Here is a 21,692-nt window from a genome sequence, read left to right as displayed (position 1 = left end):
AAAGATTAGAGAGTTTATCTTTATAACATTGCTGTCAGATGAGGGGGTACTGTTATCCCTACTTTACAGATGGGCTACACAAAGAGATGTAAGGTTAGACGTATCCATTAGTTTTGGATGCCCAGTTTGAGATACCTCCAACCTGATTTTTCAGTGTACTTAGCATTATATAACATTTTATATGTTCAGAGCTCCCATCGACTGCAGTTGCAGCTGTGAGTGCTCAGCAGCACTTCTGCAAATCAGACCCCAGATGTCTCAGTTTGGACACTCAGAAAGTGAAGAACACACAATTAGTGACCACCTGTGAAAAGTTTTGTGTCAGTGACTTGCCCAGCACAGGGGTATGCATAGGTATAAAAATTTGACTACTGTTAGAGGGGCATGTTCTGTTCCTCCTGCCGCAGCCCCAGGGCTGGATGAGCTCTTATGCACTCCCTACACTCTGCCCCCTGGGCTGGAGGAGGTATCAGTTCCCCCTGCTCAGGCCCCGAGGAGTTCTGTGCCCCTGCTGATTATTGGGGGGCTGTGCCCTTGGTTGGACCCCCTTGTGCATGCCCCTGGCCCAGCATCATATATAAACTCTGTGGCAGAGGCAGAGGTAGAATCCAATTCACCAGGGCAGCATTCAAGTGCCTAAACCATGAGATCATCCCTTTTCTTCCTGTAATTCCTGCCTCATTCACCACCCACACTTAACTTCTGCAATAAATAAGGCAGGGGTCCTACATACAAGAGTCTTCTTCATTGTATAGCTGTGATTCATCCCTTAACCACCATCCATTCAGTGCACTGAGTGGGGCAGGGGTCCTGTGGAAGAAATAACAACTGAATAGGGGGGGAAGATAGCTCAGTGGTTTGTGTATTGGCCTGCTAAACCCAGGGTTGTGGGTTCAATCCTTGAGGGAGCCATTTAGGAATCTGGGGCAAAAATCTGTCTGGGGAGAAGTCCTGCTTTAAGCAGGGGGTTAGACTAGATGATCTCCTGAGGTCCCTTCCCACCCTGATACTCTATGAGTCTAATTAAAGACTATAACATAATGTATAGGAACAAGGGAGCCAAATTAAGGTTACATAGACAACCTTAATTTTGGCCTTTTCTAAATTTTGAGTGCTTGACATTGCAATCTTAAATGTTCTTTTAACATACAGTTTTTTTTGTAATGTAATTTCCTAGGTTTTATTAAAAGCAAACTGAGGAAACAGAAATTCCACCATGTGAAATCGTATTGACACCCACATGGTTCATCAACAGGGTCAGAACCTTTAGATCCACAACATGGATCTCTGCTATTTGAGCTAACAGAGTAACAGATAGCAGTAGTGGGTTATTATCCTCTATGTAGAACACCATTAGAGGGGAAGTGGGACACACACTTTTCTCAGTATCAGAGGGGTAGCCGTGTTAGTCTGGATCTGTAAAAGCAGCAAAGAATCCTGTGGCACCTTATCGACTAACAGAGGTTTTGGAGCATGAGCTTTCGTAAGTGAATACCCACTTCGTCAGATGCATGTAGTGGAAATTTCCAGGGGCAGGTATATATATGCAAGCAAGCTAGAGATAATGAGGTAGTTCAGTCAGGGAGGATGAGGCCCTGTTCTAGCAGTTGAGGTGTGAAAACCAAGGGAGGAGAAACTGGTTTTGTAGTTGGCAAGCCATTCACAGTCTTTGTTCAATCCTGAGCTGATGGTGTCAAATTTGCAGATGAACTGAAGCTCAGCAGTTTCTCTTTGAAGTCTGGTCCTGAAGTTTTTTTGCTGCAGGATGGCCACCTTAAGGTCTGCTATAGTGTGGCCAGGGAGGTTGAAGTGTTCTCCTACAGGTTTCTGTATATTGCCATTCCTAATATCTGATTTGTGTCCATTTATCCTTTTCCGTAGAGACTGTCCAGTTTGGCCAATGTACATAGCAGAGGGGCATTGCTGGCATATGATGGCGTTTATTACATTGATGGACGTGCAGGTGAATGAACCGGTGATGGTTCATTCACAACCTGCCAACCTGAAACATATTCTCACCAGTAACTGCACACCGCACCATAATAACTCTAGCTCAGGAACCAATCCATGCAACAAACCTCGATGCCAACTCTGCCCACATATCTACACCAGCGACACCATCACAGGACCTAACCAGATCAGCCACACCATCACCAGTTCATTCACCTGCACGTCCATCAATGTAATATACGCCATCATATGCCAGCAATGCCCCTCTGCTATGTACATTGGCCAAACTGGACAGTCTCTACGGAAAAGGATAAATGGACACAAATCAGATATTAGGAATGGTAATATACAAAAGCCTGTAGGAGAACACTTCAACTTCCCTGGCCACACTATAGCAGACCTTAAGGTGGCCATCCTGCAGCAAAAAAAACTTCAGGATCAGACTTCAAAGAGAAACTGCTGAGCTTCAGTTCATCTGCAAATTTGACACCATCAGCTCAGGATTAAACAAAGACTGTGAATGGCTTGCCAACTACAAAACCAGTTTCTCCTCCCTTGGTTTTCACACCTCAACTGCTAGAACAGGGCCTCATCCTCCCTGACTGAACTAACCTCATTATCTCTAGCTTGCTTGCATATATATACCTGCCCCTGGAAATTTCCACTACATGCATCTGATGAAGTAGGTATTCACCTACGAAAGCTCATGCTCCAAAACCTCTGTTAATCTATAAGGTGCCACAGGATTCTTTGCTGCTTTTACTTTTCTCAGTGGTTTTAACAGCTATTTGCTGATGCCAAAGGACTGGGGAGACTCAGGAATCTTGGGTTCTATTCCAGAGGTCAGATGACTATGGTGTAGTGGTCATAGACCTACCTGCCTCTCTTCCCCCATGACCTGAATCCTTCTGCCCCTTCCCTTCCACCCTGTCCTCTTCTTGTCTCTTCTAGCAATTTGCCCAGCATCACACAGCAGGTCTCCTGCCTCCCAGTCCAGCTCCCTAGCCATTATGGAACACTGCCTACCACTTCCTGTCTCTTCTAGTTTCCCTCATCTGGCTTTTCATCCCTGTCCTAGTCTCCCCCTTGAGGTGGCCTGTCCATATCCCAGTCTCCCTCCCCACCAGGCTCCTCATCTGATCTCAATCAAATCCCTCCAGGCTCCTGTCCAAGTCTCCTTGCCCAACCAATGTCAGTTCCACCCCCCCCCCGGTTCATTGTCCAATCTGTCTGCCCCACTGGCTCCTAGTTTTCCTCCTCTTCACTAGCTCCTCATCCCCAGTCTTCTTGCCTACCAGTTCCAGTCTTCCCTCTACCCCTCAATCTCCTGTCCTATCTCCCCCCAGTCCCAGTTCCCACCCTCCTCCAAGTTCCTTGTCCCATTATACTCTACAACACCCCTTCAAATATGCTTCTTCATCTTTGCATTTGAGTTAGGAGGCATCCCTACTCCTTGCTTCCTGGGCACCAGCAGAGGGAGCCTTGAGAGTACAGAGGAGACAGTTTCCCTGCTCTCAGTTCCTGTGTCTGGTTCCACAACAGCCAGGAGTAGCAACTGCAGGGGAAGTCCTGTTTAGCCCCTACAGCTCTGGGATTGAGCATGGACTCTTCAGAGACTTTATCTGTCAAATTCTATAACAAGTCTTTGCTGAGCATGTGAAAACCGAGATTTTGCAGAAACTTATAAATTAGTCAAATTAGAACAGGTTTTTTTCCTGGGAACAGCGTAAGGCACATCCTTGGCAAAATGCCACCCCCATCTCAAACCCATGGCAACCCATGGGGGCAACAGAGCTTCTCCCATGTGAAATGGTTGTATAACTTCTTTTAACATGAAGAAGAAAAATTTTTTTTTCCCTAATCTCAGGCTCAGACATAGCAGAACCATGTTTGCTGAAACTGTCCACAAACATCCAGGCAAACATACAGTACAGGAAATTTCAGCCTGAATGGTTAAATTTGGCAAAGTTCTAAGGAGCTGCGAAAAGAGGGTCTTATCTCCCAACTGCTGAGCCTTCCTGAGAACCCTACAGACAGCCTGGAAGTAATGGCTGCTATGACTCTACAAGGACATGTGATCAGGCCACATGCTTCTGTACTCCAGCTTGGGATGTTAGTACATTATTTTTCCACAAACCAGTCTGGGAACCAAGTTTTGAAACAAAGGGTTCCCGCCATATGCTAAAGCTATATAAGGCAGGGAGTGACATCATCTGTTGTTCTTTACTCCCCACATCAGAGGACTCCGGGAAACACCTGAAGAACAAAGACTGAACTGGGGAAGTGCTGGACCCAGGCTAAAGGGATTTCTAGCCTGACAAACCCAAGCTGTAAAGCTAATATAGCTTGTGCCTTATATATCTACAAGCCTGCCTATGCCATCAGTTAGGGTGAGAAGCTGCTAATTCATATCCAATCTATCTAGTATATTAAGCTTAGTTTGTGTTTTTTGTTTATTTGCTAGGTAATTTGCTTTGATCTGTTTGCTTATGATCACTTAAAATCTATCTTTTGTAGTTAATAAATTTATTTTATGTTTTAATCTAAACCAGTGAGTTTGGAATGAAGTGCATAGGAATATTGGCTCAGAAGGGCTGTTGCATATTCCTCTCCACATTGAGGGGGAGGCAAACTAGATAATAAATTCATACTGGCTGGGATTTGGACCAGGACAGGATGGTACGGCTCTGGGGTCCTAGGCTGGGAAGCTGGTGGTGACCTTGGCTTTAGTCTTTCTACTATTGGTTCACATGCAGTGGCTGGTCAGAAAGCCTACGTGTAACTGCAGCTTGGTGAGTGGGACCCGGTTCACATCAGTTTGCACAAACCAGTTGTTAAATTTTGAAGCAGTTTTAGAACCGGTTGTTAACCCGCTTCCCAGTGAGGGGGAGCTGTGGCTTTGATGGGCTCCAGCCGGGAAGTGATGTAATTCCTCCTCCAGCCGCTGGGGCATTGCGCTGCAGGAGCCATGGGAGCTGCCACCTGGCCCTGGGCACAGGCCATGTTGCTGCTGCTGCTCTCCTGACCTCTGGCCCTTGGGCTCCTGCTGCTGCCTGATGGGTCCCCAGCTGCTCTGCTGCCCATGGGCTGCGTCTTGCTGCACAGGCTGCTCCAAGCCAATCTCCCCGTGAGTACCCTGCCTGCAGCCAGCCCCTGTCTCCAGACAGCCCTGCACCCCTGCCCGCAGCCAGCCCCTGCCGCACCCCCTGCCCTGCCCTAGGGTGACCAGATTACATGAACAAAATATTGGGACACATGGGGGGGCAGGTCCAGAGCGCCACCAAAGCAAAAAAAAAACAACTGCCGAGCCAGAGTGCCATCTATGGAAAAAAAAAAACAGAGCTGGAGCGCCGCACCCCACTGCCCTGCCTGCACCAGCCCTGCACCCCCTGCCCGCAGTCAGCCCCTGCCACACCCACTGCCTTATCTCCAGCCACCCCTGCCGCACGCCCCTGCCTGAAACCAGCCAGCCGTGCACTCCTCTGTCTTCAGCCAACCCCTGCCACACTCCCCTGTGGCCCTGCCCGAAGCCAGACAGCCCCGCACCCCCCTGCCCTGCCTGCAGCCAGCCCCTACCTCCACTCAGCCCCTGCCCTGCCTCCAGCCAGCCCATTCTGCACACTCCCCTACGGCCCTGCCTGAAGCCAGCCAGCCCCATGTCCCCCTGTCTCCAGCCAGCCCCACACCCCCTGCCCTCAGTCAATTCCTGCCGCACCCCCTGCCCTGTCTCCAGCCAACCCCTGTCGCACCCCCCTATGGCCCTGCCCAAAGCCAGCCAGCCCCACATCCCTCCTGTCTCCAGCCAGCTCCGCACCCCCTGCCCTGCCCACAGCCAGCCCTGTACCCCCTGCCTCCAGCTAGCCCTGCCCACACCCGTCTGCAGCCGGCCCAATGTCCACTGGTGCCCTGCAGTTCCCAGGGCAGTAACCCTGCACACCTGCTTCAATGAGGGGGGCAGACTCCAGCTGGGACCCACTCATGTGTACACCCTAGGGTGACCAGACAGCAGGTTTGAAAAATTGGGACGGGGATGGGAGGTAATAGGAGCCTATAGAAGAAAAAGACCTAAAATCGGGACTGTCCCTATAAAATTGGGACATCTGGTCACCCTAGCACACCCCCAGGGAGTGGCGGGGACCCACACATGTGAAACGGAGCTCATTTCTAGTTCAGGCCCATCTTTTTAAAAAAGAACTTTAGGTAGGGTTAACATACAGCTGTATTTTCCTGGACATGTCAGGCTTTTTGGTTGTTAAATCGCCGTCTGGGAGGAATTTTTAAAATTTAAATTTTCCTCCCAGGAAAATATGGACATATGGTAACCCTATTGGCACAAAAAATACATGCTGTGGCACACCCCTTAAATCAGAACTTTTTATAGGGAACCAGTTGTTAAGCTATTGGCAGCTCATCACTGGGTGTGTCCCTATCTGTATGTATGTTGGTTGAAGTGTAAGGCTGGGAGCACGTCTGCAGCTTTTCACAGCAGCACGGTATGAGAGGGAGCCCAGGCTGGTGGGTCAGAGGGCTCAGTGGTACCCCAGTTCCAGGTGGCACCCCAGCAGGGGGAAACCATCACACTGTAATTCCAGGAGAATTTCAGCTTTCATTTACAACATTTCTAGCCCTCATGGTTGCAGACAACCCTAGAGACTCAAAAACCAGGAGGCAAATGAAAAGCCCCCGAACATGTTTTTAAAATGTCATGAGTTTAAAGCCAAATCTGTGATTTTGGGTGTCTGATTATTTTTGAATACTTGAGACTGGCAATAGTGCAGTAGCCTCATCGGGCTGCCAAGCTTTAGTCAGTTTACCACGCAGCTTCCCCACTCAAAGACAAGCACAGATGGAAAGGAGCATAAAACTTTGGTGGTTGATTTTCTCAACAATTTTGCTATTTGTAATTTTCTTATTAATTCTATTTTACTATCCCAGCTGATCAATTGCATCCACTGTTAAAGGGGAACAATAATATTTTTTTCTGCCCCAATCCATCACAGCAGCCACCTATACCCTTCAAAAATCTTAGGGCCCTTTAAATCGAGTAAACTGAGCCCCCAGTGGCCAGTGTAGTGCAGCATCAGCCCTCTCTGCACAAAGGCTTCTGCACTGGTAAATGGTTTCTATAGCAGCAGCAAGGTTGGCAAACAGGGCTGGGCAGAGACAGCAAGAGTTTCCAATCTCCCAAGGCATTTAAGCTGTTACGCTTCTGCACTGCTCCTTCCTCTGAACGATACATGCAGGAGATCCAGCCTGGTAAGTCTTGAAGCCCAGTAATGCTGGCTGCTTGTGTGTGAATGACCAGTGTGCTGTCAGTGCTGGGGGGAACTGGGAGAGGATTGCCCTTGGGACTAGTTTGTAACAAAGATCCTGGAGGCAAGTTGTGAAGGAGATCAGAGGGTCCTTTTACTTTATTTTGAGACAAAAACAAGCTGTGGTATAGAATAAAAATGCCTCCAACTGAATCAGACCTGAAGCCCGAGATGCCTAGAATCTATGTTATTAGTAAAGAAGCAGGAAGGACAGTGTGGGGGAGGGGAGGAAGGAGGAATGACAATAATCACCTATATTTATATTGTACCTTTCATCTGGAAGGACCCCAAAGCACTTTCTTGACTGATGGCCAATTCAGCAGTAACATTCATCCTGCCCAACCCAACTGAATTCATCAGGGTCTCACAATGTGCAAGTTAGGACCAAATTCAGCCCTGAGGATCAAATCCTGAAATCCTTCCCCCCACAGGGAGATTTGTCCCAGTAAGGACTAAGGACAGCCATAACTTACCCTTAAATTAATTAACTTCAACACAGGGATCACTCAGCCTAAGGCTGCCATCTGTCCTGTTCTTTCAACATTAAATTGATTTCCTCAGGGAGACTCCATGCGTCACCAGCAGTATTTGTTAGACCAGCTCTGGAATCAGCTCTAAAGCCTGAAAAACATAATCATGTGGGAAAATTGGGTTGTGATGTGCTAAAACGAAATCCACGTCACCCCACTGAGTGGCAGGATTTTACTGCATTGGACAAACTTCCAAAAGTGGAAACTCAAGCATGACTACTTAACGTTTCACTTTACTATGTATGTGAATTGGAGTGTGCATTAGCAATATTTAGGCTGCTTGATTTTTAGGATATTTTTGTCTCTAAATGCAAATTGGTACTCAAAGCCACCTCAAACTCTGTCTCTTTTTTTAATAAAATATGTGAATTTCATGTAAAACATTTAGTGCTTGGTATTAATCACAATTAAAGATCTTATTTCTAAACATCTGTGACAGAGAGACAATAGAGTGCATCGAAACTGTTATCAAGGTAAAAAAAGAGTTTAGGAACCTAAAGATGTATATTATTTTAATATAACACAACATAGCCCATAGTCAAATATAAGACCAAAAAAACCCACAGGGTGAGGAGGGAGAATGTTAGCCCAATTCTGCTCACTTTGTTCATGTGCATAATCCTATCACACTATTGAAATCAGTAGGATAAAACAAGATGAGTAGAATTTAACACTTCAAGATATATCTAAACATTACGAAAGTTGAAAATGTGCTTCAGACCTTTGAATTTTAAAGATCATGTCAATTAAATATCTGCATCAATGATATTTCCTAGTGTGTGCATAACAGAGTGTACTGTGTCATTTCTAATTCCAGAAAAGTCAAAGAAATTCTCTGCTTCAAAAATGACTCACACACGCAACCTGGCACCTAGTTTCAAGTGAGTAGAACAGCAGTATAACACCCCTTAAGGATTTTCTGTGAACTTTGTTTCAAAAAGATATTTAGGCAATACTGGGATGGACAGTACTGTATTATAATCTGACTATATATGCACATTACCTATCGCTGGAGCCCAATTGGCTCTTTACTTGTATAGATTTGTCAGACTGTTTGCTTACTATAAAGCTACTAGCAACTCTTCCTCCAAATTAAACTACCTTTTAAAATTGCTTTCCTGGCATAAGTGAAGATTAGAATCTCTTTGGTGTTCCTTGTTTAACAGAAAAGTTATTATTTATATAGTCTCAAAAGTGTGCTAAGTGCCTTGGAGTGTAGACAAATGTCACAGAGTCCTTGTCTCAAAGAACTTACAGTTTAAGACAATGTATAGGAGGAGGAGGTGGTATACCGATTAGGAAACAAACTACAGATTAACAGTTTGATTTTAGCAACATGCTGATCACTCTGGTCCTGATCTAACAAGGCATTTAAGCATATGCTTAATTTTAAATATGATTAATTCCAGTTGATTCAGTAGGATTATTCACTTGCTTAAGTATCTGACATGCATCTGACGAAGTGGGTATTCATCCACGAAAGCTCATGCTCCAAAAACGTCTGTTAGTCTATAAGGTGCCACAGGACTCTTTGCTGCTTTCACTTGCTTAAATGCTTTGGTGGATCGGGGCCAGAGTAAGGAAGTTAAGCTTTCTTTTCCTCCCTCTTTTTCTAAGGCCAGGTCTACACTATAAACTTACATTGGTATAACTATGTCGCTCAGGGGTGTGAAAAATCCCCCCCACCAAGCAATGCAGTTATACTGACCTAACCCCCAGTGTAAACAGCACTATGTTGGCAGGAGAGCTTCTCCCATCCAATAGCTACCACCTCTCACAGAGGTGGATTAACTACCCCAACAGGAAAAGCTCCTCCCATTGGCACAGTAGCATCTTCACTGAAGTGCTACAGCAGTGCAGCTGTAGGACTTTTAAATGTGCCAAAGGGAAAGTTAATGGAAGTTTGGTGCTTAAGGGTATGTCTACTCTTGCAGAGTTTTTGAGCTGTAAGTTTCACCAGTGATAGGGAACTGGTGAAAGTAAAGCACTGGTTTGTGTAGTCATTTAATTCCTTGGATGTCAGAGTGTGTTTACATTAGCAGCACTTCCCTCTCCGATGAGAGCAGTGCTCTAGGGCAGCTATCCCATAGTGCAGCTCTCTCCAGTTTGATGATGGGTCTTGTGGGAAGGGAGGGAGGTGATCACGGGGCATCTTGGGTTCCTGCACAGCCTCCTCTCCCCAGATACTGATCAGCTCCAGTAGCTCAATATTGCTCCAAGCAGGGGATTGAGAGCAGGAATTGTCACCCGGTCAGATAAGTGAGCACTTGCCAAGAAAACAGAAAGGAGACTTTCAAAGTTCCCAGAGCTTTACAGGGGGAGGGATGGATGTCTGTTTACCTGGCAACAGAGTACCAGAGCTGCTGGCTACAGTGGTCACCTCGGCACTGTGGGATATCCTCAGGAGGCTAAAAGCTGTGTAAACAGGAAGAACATGTCTTCACTTGCAGATCACCACAAAAGCATCACCTGTAAGAGCTGTACACCTCTCATGGAGGGAGTTTTCTTTTTGCAGTGAAACTTCTGAGTTTCACTACAAAAGTCATTGGCAAGTGTAGACGCTCCCATGGTTTTTGCACCAAAAAAGGGACTTTTTCTGCTTTAAAGGGCAAGTGTAGACATGCCCTAACTCTCTTAGGCCTTGTCTACACTGGCACTTTACAGCCCTGAAACTCTCTCAAGCAGGGGTGTGAAGAAACACCCCTCCTGAGCGCTGCAAGTTTCAGCACTGTAAAGTGGCAGTGTAGACAGTGCACCAGCATGAAGACATACTCTTAGACGCTTTTGAAAAACTCCACCTTTGCTCAGAATGAGATTTCCAGCATTTTTCCCTTTCCTCCCTATGACTGGAAAGGTCTTAATGGGCTATTTCACCTTGAATGGTCCCTTAAAATGTGTTAACTCTTTATGCTAAACAATCGGTTCCACCTTGTATTTAGCTGTGAGGTTCTGAGGCTGGGGGAGGGGAAGAGAAATTGATCTAAGTTACGCAACTTCAGCTACTTGAATAATGTAGCTGAAGTCGATGTACTTAGATCGACTTACTGTGGTGTCTTCACCGTGGTGAGTCGCCTGCTGCAGCTCCCCCATCAACTCCGCCTGGGCCTCTCGTGGCAGTGGAGTACAGGAGTTGACAGGAGAGCACTCGGGGATCAATTTATCGTGTCTAAACACAGTAAATCAACCCCCGCTGGATCGATCACTGCCCGCTGATCCAGTGGGTAGTGTAGACATACCCTGAGTCCATTTCCCAGACCTGAACAAAAGCTCTTTGTAAGCTAGAAAGCTCGTCTCTCTCACCAACAGAAGTTGGTCCAATAAAACTGATTTTCAAACTTTTTAGGCTGCGTACCCCTTTCCAAATAATGTAGTCTACCACATATCCCCATCTGAGATAGGGACATACTATACCTATGATTAGATTGCCAAGTCTTACTAAACAAAGTGCATTGTCCATCGTTACAGGATTTTTCTCACGTACCCCTTGATGAGAGCTTGTGTAGCCCTAGGGCTACACATACCCCAGTTTGAAAACCACTGAAATAAAAGATATTACCTCACCCACCTGGTCTCTCTAATTTCCAGCCACAGGGAAGCCAGTAGAAGAAAGTGTAGGAGGGGAAGGCATATCTCATGCAGCAGAGTCATTAGGAAAATGATATTGCATTGTGAGCATTGATGATGTGTTTGTCTACAAATGTGTGAGACTCCGCAGGGGTACCCAGGCTTGTGAGGCATGTATGTTTTTTAAATGAATCACTTCTCCCCATAGCCTAATAGCACAAAACTAGAATTTTTCTTTTTAAGGAAGCTTGAAATTCACTATTTCTGGGTAACTTGAATTATTATAGTTAACATTGCTAACACCTTTTCCCTCATTAGAAGGGGGATAAAAGAGAAGAGCTTCATTTAAAGGCCTCAAATTTCACTTTTGTGTGACAAGTATTTACAATATTTCAGAGCAGTAGAAATGTTTCCATGATTTAAAATCCAAGGGAAATAGTGTTTCTTTAAGCTAATCCATTCCCTGCAGTGTTTGCAGCCCGTCCCAGCCATCAGAACATTGCGATAGTGTATAAATATGAAAACTGGCTAGAAACAATACCGAGATGGATTCGTTCCTTTTCAGTGTCCAACATAAGCATAATGCTGAATGATTTTTAATATTCTTTCATTTTTAATAATACAGTGTAGTTAACAAAATGAGTCAGGAATATTTTTAATACTCTATTGGACTACTTCACTCCCTCCACTGGAGAACCATGCAAGAGGGGGCCTAAGAAGCTCTGGCACAACCTCCTGTTGAATATCTTCTCACAAGGAAGGAGTTGAGCCTCTCTGAAGTTTGGGGGAGCCATGTACACAAAGCCTTCCCACTACTCTGCAGCACTCCGGTCTCTCCCACCCCTTGCTTGCCTGGCTCTGCTAGGAACTTTTACACCCTGCCACACCTGCAGCTGCATGTTTATATCCCCTTCACTCCTAGGACTGGAGCCTAGGGCCCTCAGCTATTTAGCAAATAAAGTTTTAGGGCCAGATTATGGAAGCTTCAGGGCCATAAAGGAACCACAACTGTCCTGGGGAGAATTTCCCTATGTCGGCAGCTATGCAGGGCTGTCATAAATGGCCCCCCTGTTGCAGTGTAGGGAAGATGCAGGGGTGTGTCTGCGTAGTGCTGAACGTTACAGGGATTTCTGGGCTGCTTTGCAGCCCTGCTGTAAATAAGAGCAGCTCAGGAGCTGCTAAAACACATGCTTGTGCCTATACCAGCCACCACAGCAACCCAGAATCCAAGGGGAAGGAGGGTACAAAAGATACATGAAGTCACCTTCCCCCAGTCCCACCCCAAGGTTGTGCGTGTAGTGCTATGGTGCAGCTGAAAAGTGGTGTCTCATTCAAGCTGCAGATGTGGTGGCTGGATAGATACAGGGGCCATCAATAGTGTGAAATAGTAGGTGGAGAAGTCCCAAGAGGTTGAGAGACAGCTGCAGAACAACCCTTGTGGGCGGGGAAGGGGGAGGGTAAGGAGATGAGACCAGACTGGAGTGATTCAGAAGAATGAACACAGCTGAGAGAACACCCTGTCCTGGAGATCACAACTTGCAAATAGCATTGACTGCTTAGCACAGCATTCAAACTGTTAACGCCCGACATGGCACATGACTGTCATAGCTTTTGAAAGGCATGAAATAAGAGACCTACAAAAACCCAGCAGAGGAAGCAGCTTGGCATATATCATGAATTTTATTTTCTTCAAACTAACCCCACCCTCCTCCCATCTATGTCATTGATTGATTGAGCTCCTGCTGTCTGCACACTGCCATCTGAGAAGTGTGAGAACTCCAGGTTGCTGAAGGATGGTGTAGGAGAAAAACTCAGTTCTCACTTTTTGTTTGGGTGCAGCAGAGTCAGATACTTTATTCTGTTTAGCAGCTACAGCAGGAAGAGCGTGCACTAGGACATAGAGTCTCTACTTCCTAGATAGGTCTCTCAACAGGTAAACAATTACAGCAGCATTTATACTTTTGTTACAGACAATAAGCAGCAACAGCTGCATTTTGTTTATACATAGGTCATCCTGATATCTTGTTTTTCTCACTTAAGCGACTCCAGTCTATGTTAAGTATTATCTACACAAGGTCGAAAAACAACTTCTCACACAGTTCTTTTCCACTCACCTCACACAATCCTCACTTCTACGAATCTCGCGTTATTAGGGTTACAGTTAACCTAACTCTTGCTAACAAAGATGGTCATGTATTAACATCCCCTACAAATCCCTGTCAGTTCTTTCTGTACTTCCACACTCCCCCCTTTTATACTTCTAGTACAACAAATATTTTCAAACCTCTATTTGCATTAAGCCATGGATTTCAGATTCTACGTCAGATGTTTCAACCTTAGAGGTTTTGATTGGATGTAATGACAATGTGTGATTAGCATGGACATGAAAGGTATTACTATCATCACGTCTTTTACAACAACATCATAATTCTAAGCTAACAGCAATACAAGCGATAACATTCCCATAACGATAATATGATGGGGTTGTTGTACAGTTTTGGTCACAAAGCACAAAACATCATACTTAGTACATAAAGTAGACATTCTACAAGCTGTATGAAAGGCATACTTTTCAACTTGATATATATTTTGAAGCATGTGAATTTGCCCTTGTGTTTCAGAGATTCTTTGAACCTCTGGTAACAATGAAAGCAAATTTTGAAATCGATCAGGTACTAAGCTAGTCCAATTAAAGGGTATCTGGAAACTAAGGGCTACTTGCAAAATTCTATCTGCAGGCCAGTAAACAATATGATTGCCTGCAGTGGTAATGAGATTTAAATGTATATCTTGCAATGTGGTGGTTTTAACATACACACAGCTATCATTAGGTTGAAAAAGTAGGTGTCCTGTCAGGATAGTTCCTTGTCCTATACCTCCCAGATAACGCAGTCATGAACAGTGACAATTTCTCCTGGCTTCAGGTATGGATACACTGAAGCTGTGGGGGTTCTAACAGTCAAAATGTCCATTAACTCCCTACTCCTATCCAAAATGTCAGGTGTTATTCTAGGGGCACTGACTATAAATTAGTTAGGTATACCAGGTGGTCTAATCTCCCAGATGTCACGGTGAATAATCCAGTCCCACATGCATCCTCCCCATGGACCCAGCAGGATTCGGTATGCGGGATCCCACACCCCCCTAACCGGTCCATACACTTGGAAGGAGCACTGTGAATGTCCACACTTCCACCCAGAAAGTCTCCAGTATGTCTCCATGACCACAGATCAGATGGTACTCCTGATGTGTCTGTAAGGGCAGTGGGCCAAGCCTGGTGCTCAACATCATTCTGAATGGCAATCAGCTGGTCATTCAGGAAACCCTGAATTTCTAAACATACTAGATCCCACTGCAATGCCTTCCCAGCCTCAGTGATATTCAACATCATCTCTGTCAGCAACTACTGGGTCATTGAACTAAGGGTGGAAATAACATGTAACTCACCAATTCCAGCCTGTACTCGGGTTAGCTGAGCTCCAGAAATAAGGCTAGTGGCCTTTTCTAGTTGGCCCAATTTCTCATCATGTTCTTGGCTTTTAAGAATATTCCAAATGGCTGCTGCACTATTGGCCCCATCCCATAATGATCCGGTCAAGTCCCTCTTCTTCCAGAGGAAATAACCCAGGCCCTCTGTTGTGCTGATCTAATAGCAGCCCCTTGTGAGCAATTTGGGTATGTAGAGGTGATCTGGAAACTGGATAAGGGCAATGTAAATTTGACAGTCCCTAGTGTTGTATTAATCACAATCCATTGATATCCTAATACATCACTCTTTGGTGTAGTACTATATCACATCTGTTATTTAACTATTCTCAGGTACTTTCAAAAGGCATAACATTAATAGCATAGGAGGGGGTGTATTGCAATAAGGTACAGGTTACATTATTAGTCACTGGAATGGTTTCAATACAAGTAAAATTTCCAGTGGCAGAACAAACTCTTTGGGTATTCGTTTGATTAATCACTAATTGGGTGACCAAATAACAATAAGGGCCTCTTTCATGTAACACAGTAGAAATTCCAGGAATAGCCAGCATATCTACTTCACTATAGAACCCATCAATTTCAATTACAGATTCTTGGGGTTCATTTGTAATGATATCATAGATTTCTATTTCCACTGATCCATTTATTCTCCACTCAATTGTTTGCTTATATGGGATATCCTGAACTTTAAACATTTTTTTTTCCAAACAATCTTTAAATAGGTCACTAAAGTGTGAGGGCCATGGCCATTGGTTTTATGAAATAGATGGCATTGTCTGTATTTGGATGTATTACAGGAGTAATAGTATAATGGAGGAGATGGCAGGGGCAGTGGCAACTGTCATAGTATAATTCCCAAATCTGGACCTTAGCGTCCAAAATATGGGTACTAGCATGAATTCCCCTAAGCTTAATTACCAGCTTAGATCTGATAGGCTGCCACCAATCAGGATTCTGAGTACCTGATAAACTCTGGTCTCCCCAAACCTTCCCTGGGGACCCCAAGACCCGAATTCCTTGAGTCTCACAACAAAGGGAAATAAACCATTCCCTCCCCCCTCTTTACCTCCTCCCAGATCTTTCCCGCCCTGGGTACACTAGGAGATCATCGTGATTCAATTCCTTGAATCACTACATAGAAAGGAATGATACGTTCCCCCAGAGGCAATCCAGATTCAAGTTCCATGAATCTAAAACAAAGGGATTCCACCCTTCCCCCCCCCTTCTCCTTCCCTGTTAAGTACAGACTCAATTCCCTTGAGCCTCAACAAGGGGGAAAAATCAGGCAGGTCTTAAAAGCAAAACTTTTAATAAAAAGAAAGAAAAAATAAAAAGGTCTATCTCTGCAATTTAGATGGTAAAAAGTTACAGAGTCTTTCAGTTTATAGATAATAGAAAGAAAGCTTTCTCCAGCAGAAATACAATTTAGAATACTTTCACCCAAATACACATTAAACTGTACCAGCCAGATACACAGTTGCAAATACAGAAAACAATTAAAAAGACTAAACTGTCTTTCTACTTTTGTACTTACAAAATTGGAACAGAAGATTAGAGAGCCTGTAGGTATGTGTAGTCACTCTCAGAGCCTAGAGAGAACAAAGCAAAACCCAAAAACGACCAACAAAGGCTTCCCTCCACTGGGATTTGAAAGTATCTTGTCTCCTGATTGGTCCTCTGGTCAGGTATTTGGGCCCCTGTTTGTTAAGCCTTTAGAGGTAAAAGAGACATTAACCCTTAACTATCTGTTTATGACAGCAACAAAGTGCCTTTGGTACTTGTCATTTAAAATCCAATTAGAGAGAGCAATACATGTTGAAGGATTTATCCAAAACACAGGGCGCAGCCTGAAGAATAAATGCCAAAATCCAATCAATATCACATTCCCAAGCTTGGGTCCCACAAATTCCTTTCTGCCAGTGTATAATTCTTTGTTTCTTCACCAGGATCAGTTCTTAATGTCCTTTCTAGTCAGGAATTCCTGAACTTTGGCAATTTCCGTGAAGTGAGTGTTCCTTCCTTCCCGAAACAGTCGTGGTTCAGCATCCTATAGGGAAGAGGTTACCAGCACATCACCATGTAATGGTTTTGCTTCTTCTAGAAAAATTCAAAGGTATGCTAGGTCTGTTAGTGGACGAGGGAGAGGTTACTAGCGCTTCACCTTGTCCTTTTTCCCTGCTGTCCAGAAGACACAGCAGAGCTAGAAGGAGAAATAGGCTAATCATCAGTAGGAGAATCCTCACGAGGTGGAGGGGTCTTTTTTGCAGTGAGAATCATGAGTTCAAGCAGTCAGTCTTTGGCACTTCACAGCAGTGTTGGTAGTCAGCAGGACTTGATAAGGGCCTTTCCAGCATGGAGCCAAAGCAGTCTTTCGTTGGTGGACCTTTACATAGATCCAGTCTCCTGGTTCCAAGGAGTGGCAGGGCTGCTAGCGTCTTTGGGTAGCGCTTCTTCACCTGTGAGAAAAGAAACCTAACACGCTTCATTAGTGCCTGGCAGTGTTTTGCAGATCTCATAGCTGCTTGGGCACATTCAAGCCCCCCCGCTTTTCGTGGTTGTCTGCCAAGTCTTAGCTGTGAGCAGTGTCCTTGAATGGGGCCAGTGTCTTATCTTTAGCATGAGCTTGCTAGCTATTTTTTCCAGTTAATTCACTCTGTTCTTTTTCCTTCTTCCATTCTCGGCTTCTTTTAACCTACAAAGGAAACTTCCACTATTCACTCATACACTTTTCCCCCAACAACGAACACATAAACATTGCCATTATACAGTACATTAGTCTTATTATTCAATGTATGCCACATATACGCTTCCACTAAAATAACCTTATTACGGAGCTTTGGAGCAACAAGCCAGGACAAGCACACCCACTTTGAGGAGTTCACTCAATACAACCTCTCGTGTCCAATAGCTTCCCACCATCCCTAGCCCTCTGGCTAGAAATCTGTGGTAGCCAGAAGGATCCCATGTACAATATGGGGAGTGGGTTAACTTTTCATATCCTTGCTTCCAAAGACTGTTGGTATGCAAATTTTAATAACAATTTTCAGTTAAAAGGTTTGGCCAATGAAGTTTCTTTTTCTTACTTAAGGAAATGTATTAGACTTTAGTATACCACATTTTCCTGATTTATCCAAACACTTTGTATTCCAAGTTGAATAAAACAAGTATCTGCATTTTAATTTAGCCCTTCTGTTTGATTTTAAATTAGACTATCCTACAAAAATATTAAACACAACAATTCTGGCCACAAGACAAACACCGCAAGAGAAGACATAGAACACAAAACATAATTCCTATTGTGCCAGTAAATGCGTGGTATGTTAAATGCTGTTCAGCTGGCATCAGTTTTCTCTGATTATCTGAAAGACAAAAAACAGAGGTCTACCCTTCTGGGCAGTCAATCATTGCTTAAATATACAAATACCCTTGTTGATTTCAGGCAAAACAGAGGGATTACCCCATGTTTTCTTGTATTTGTTTCATAAGCAGCCCAGGTTTCAGTGGCTCCTACCTTATCAGTTAGATAATTTGCATTAATACAGATGCTTTCTGGCTTGCTTCTGGATCCAAAGCTATTCACTGCTTAAAGATTCTTACCTTAAAAGGGACATAATTAACTTTACCAGAATTTTGATAGCCTTTTTACTTCTAACTCCTGCTTTCAAACACACAGTGATCTGAAAGAAAAAACACTTCTTATAGTGCCCCTTAGAGACACAATAGGATTTCAATTACATAGCACTGTATACGTTCTTTAGCTAATTCGACTAAATTGTTCATAGCCAAATGATTGCAATCTAATAATCTTTGCCTGAATTTATTTACAAACATTTAGAGACACCAAAAACTTTCCTCTTTAGCATTTTTACAAAGTTCAACTGCTGTTCCCTCCAGCAACTACAGAGTTAACTTCTCACTTCTTCCTTAACTCGCTTGCTTGTCTCCCAACACCCACGTTTATCAACTCAAATCACCATTTCAAGTACTGTCCTGGGTATTTGAAATCCCCATACTTATACTTACTTACTCCTTCCTTCCACTACACCTCAAAATTTTCCAACCTGTTTTCCAATCTCTGTCTGTTGCCTGCCTGGGCCTGATCCTGCTTTTCTCGCTGAACCGTCCCTTCCAAGGGCACCGGCTTGTCTCACTACCAGTTTAGCTAGGAGGGTGGGCTTCTCAACTAGCCCCCACCCTTCCTGGTCTCTTCCCTTAACATTCTTACTCACAAGACTACCCAAGTCCTCCCTCGTGAGGCTTGCCACCTGAGCAAAAATGCACGGCCCATTGGCGTTTAACTATTCAATTTCTTCTTGTGGCAAACACACTGCTGTTACAGCATATGCTGAGCACAAATGGTTAAATTTTGATAAGTCCATGAAGGACCGGTACTTGCTTAGCCAGTGCTTCCTTTTCGAACTGGAAGTCCTGTCTCAAGGCCTGCAACTTGCCTTGGGCATAGGTTTGAGTTGCTACCTGGTTCATGGTCTATGCTCTTAATTGCTCAATTCTAGTTATCAAGTACACATCTCTTCCCTTTTCTCCAACTACTCTATTGCCCAGTCCTGCTATGACTGGGGTAGATCCACCTGCCACCCTTCCTGGTCAACCAGGGTGGAGAGAGGAATGCTAAACCCCTCTCCAGTTCTCAGACTTACTGTGGCTGAGAGTGAGCACACCTTTAATCATGCAGTCCTCAACACATAACATCAACAGTACCAAGCAAAGCAAACATAAAACAACAAGGGTAAAACAAATAGATGGTGTAAATTCTGCAGGGCTCCCCCCTTCCCAATTGCTCACCAGACTGTGACAAATTTCTGTTACCAATCTATCCCTTGTGTCAGGTGATCAGGCTGACACTACAGGATCGTTGGGGGAAGATAAAGAAAACACGCCATATAACTGAATTTTAAAGCTTCATTAATAAAATAATAAAACAAACAACAGAGTGTTGGGAATGCTCCCATATCACTCAGAAAAAACATTAAATGCCCCAGGCCCTAAGCCATTTTCATACTCACACACGTACATCCAGACTGGCCATGTCTGTGTATAATGTTCAGAGAAGGGGAAGAGGTGGACGGGAGATTATCCTGTATGCAGCTTGTCCAGAATTTCCAACATGCTTCTGCTCTTGGGAGGGCTGTTCTTTTACACCCTGGAATTTCCTGCGGTGTCTCTTTCAGAGATTCCAGTCCAGGTTGGCTGCCTGTGGCTTCTCCAGTGTCACCAAGCCACACTGGTTCCGGGGTCACAAAGGCACACTGTTGGATCTCACTGGACACTTAAGCTTTGCAAATGTAATCTCAGTTCTGTAACTTGTATTGCCTTTGGTTTGCCTCTGTCTATATTTTTTTTTCACTGCCAGCTGGGGCCGAAAGCAGTTTTTCTTTGTGCTTTAGCATAGTCTGCATTGATTCTTGACCTTGAAGGCAGAGCAACTTCCTCTTTATCCCTGGGCCAAGCTGAATTTCAAATTAACCCGTTCCTTTCCACAATAGTCAAAGTACTCACACTATGTCAGAGGCTTTTTTTGGTGATTAAGAGCTCCTCTGAGATGTATGATCTTATCTAGATTGAAGGTACCTTCTAGTGGGCATTGTTTAGATGGATTTTCACGCGTGTAAAGATTCCAATTCCCTAAATAACTGCAGGTTGTTGGACCATAATGTACATACATGAAATAAGATGGGGTACCCTTAGGGGGTGAGGTGGAATGTTTAGACTGTCCCCCACCCATTTCCCACTCACACACACATGGGGGGATGACCTGTCCATGCTAGCGGCACATAAACTAAGGGTCTCTCCCTACAGGGTACTCACACAGGGGAGGCTAACGAGGATGGCCACGACCCTCCTACACCTCCCTTCAGCGAAGGGCGTCGGCTAGTCTCAGGGAGACGGCGCTGCTTACTCCGATTGCGTCCAGTGAGATGATCAGACTGTCAGTAGTCCACATGGAAAGGAAGGGGGGAGGAAAGATGAGTTCACACGCTCCTAGACCCAGGTAGCTTCCTCGCCGGACGATGCCAGGCCGAGTCAGCCCACCGTGGGTTGGACCTCCTAAAGATCCACTAGTTACTGGGCTTGCGTTAGAGTAGTCCTGGTCACGAGCTTTTGCTTCACAGGGTACTCTGGACGTCTTCTGGTAACAGTCACTCACACTGGTGTACACCTGTCATAAACAGATAGCTAAGGGTTAACGTCTCTTTCACCTGGGAAGAAGTATCTGAAGCACCTGACCAGAGGACCAATCAGGAAACAGGATTTTTTCAACTCTGGGTGGAGGGAAGTTTGTGTGTGAGTCCTTTGTTCTTGGTCTTCGGCCTAACTCTCTCTCGGCTATGAGGGGATTTCTATTTCCTGCTTTCTAATCTTCCGTTTCCAAGTTGTGAGTACAAAAGATCAGATAGTGATTTATATGGTTTTTTTTGTATTTACATGTCTATAGTTGCTGGAGTGCTTTGAATTGTATTCTTTTTTGAATAAGGCTGTTTATTCATATTTCTTGTAAGCAATTGACCCTGTATTTGTCACCTTAATACAGAGAGACCATTTTAATGTATTTTTCTTTTTTTTTATATAAAGCTTTCTTTTTAAGACCTGTTGGAGTTTTTCTTTAGTGGGGAACTCCAGGGAATTGAGTCTGTACTCACCAGGGAATTGGTGGGAGGAAGAAGTCAGGGGGAAATCTGTGTGTGTTAGATTTACTAGCCTGACTTTGCATTCCCTCTGGATGAAGGGGAAAGAGAGATTAACTCTCGGTACAGTTTTCCAAGGCTGGGAACGGGGAGGGTGGAATCCCTCTGTTTAGATTCACGGAGTTTGCTTCTGTGTATCTCTC

General features: G+C 44.5%; 1 protein-coding gene across 1 annotated transcript in view; it reads left to right on the top strand.

Annotated features, from left to right (window-relative positions):
• Positions 1-7,064: 7,064 nt before the first annotated feature.
• Positions 7,065-21,692, top strand: part of LOC115646901 (girdin-like) — a 63,081-nt gene continuing 48,453 nt past the window's right edge. Inside the window, exons 1-2 of the mRNA XM_030553332.1 lie at positions 7,065-7,206; positions 8,610-8,673. Coding sequence (XP_030409192.1) covers positions 7,188-7,206; positions 8,610-8,673 — 83 coding nt within the window. The 5' untranslated portion in view covers positions 7,065-7,187. The remainder of the gene's footprint in view (positions 7,207-8,609; positions 8,674-21,692) is intronic.

Source organism: Gopherus evgoodei, chromosome 2, assembly GCF_007399415.2.
Source record: "Gopherus evgoodei ecotype Sinaloan lineage chromosome 2, rGopEvg1_v1.p, whole genome shotgun sequence".
Taxonomy (NCBI): Eukaryota; Metazoa; Chordata; order Testudines; family Testudinidae; genus Gopherus; species Gopherus evgoodei.
This window is presented reverse-complemented; position numbering and strand designations above follow the sequence as displayed.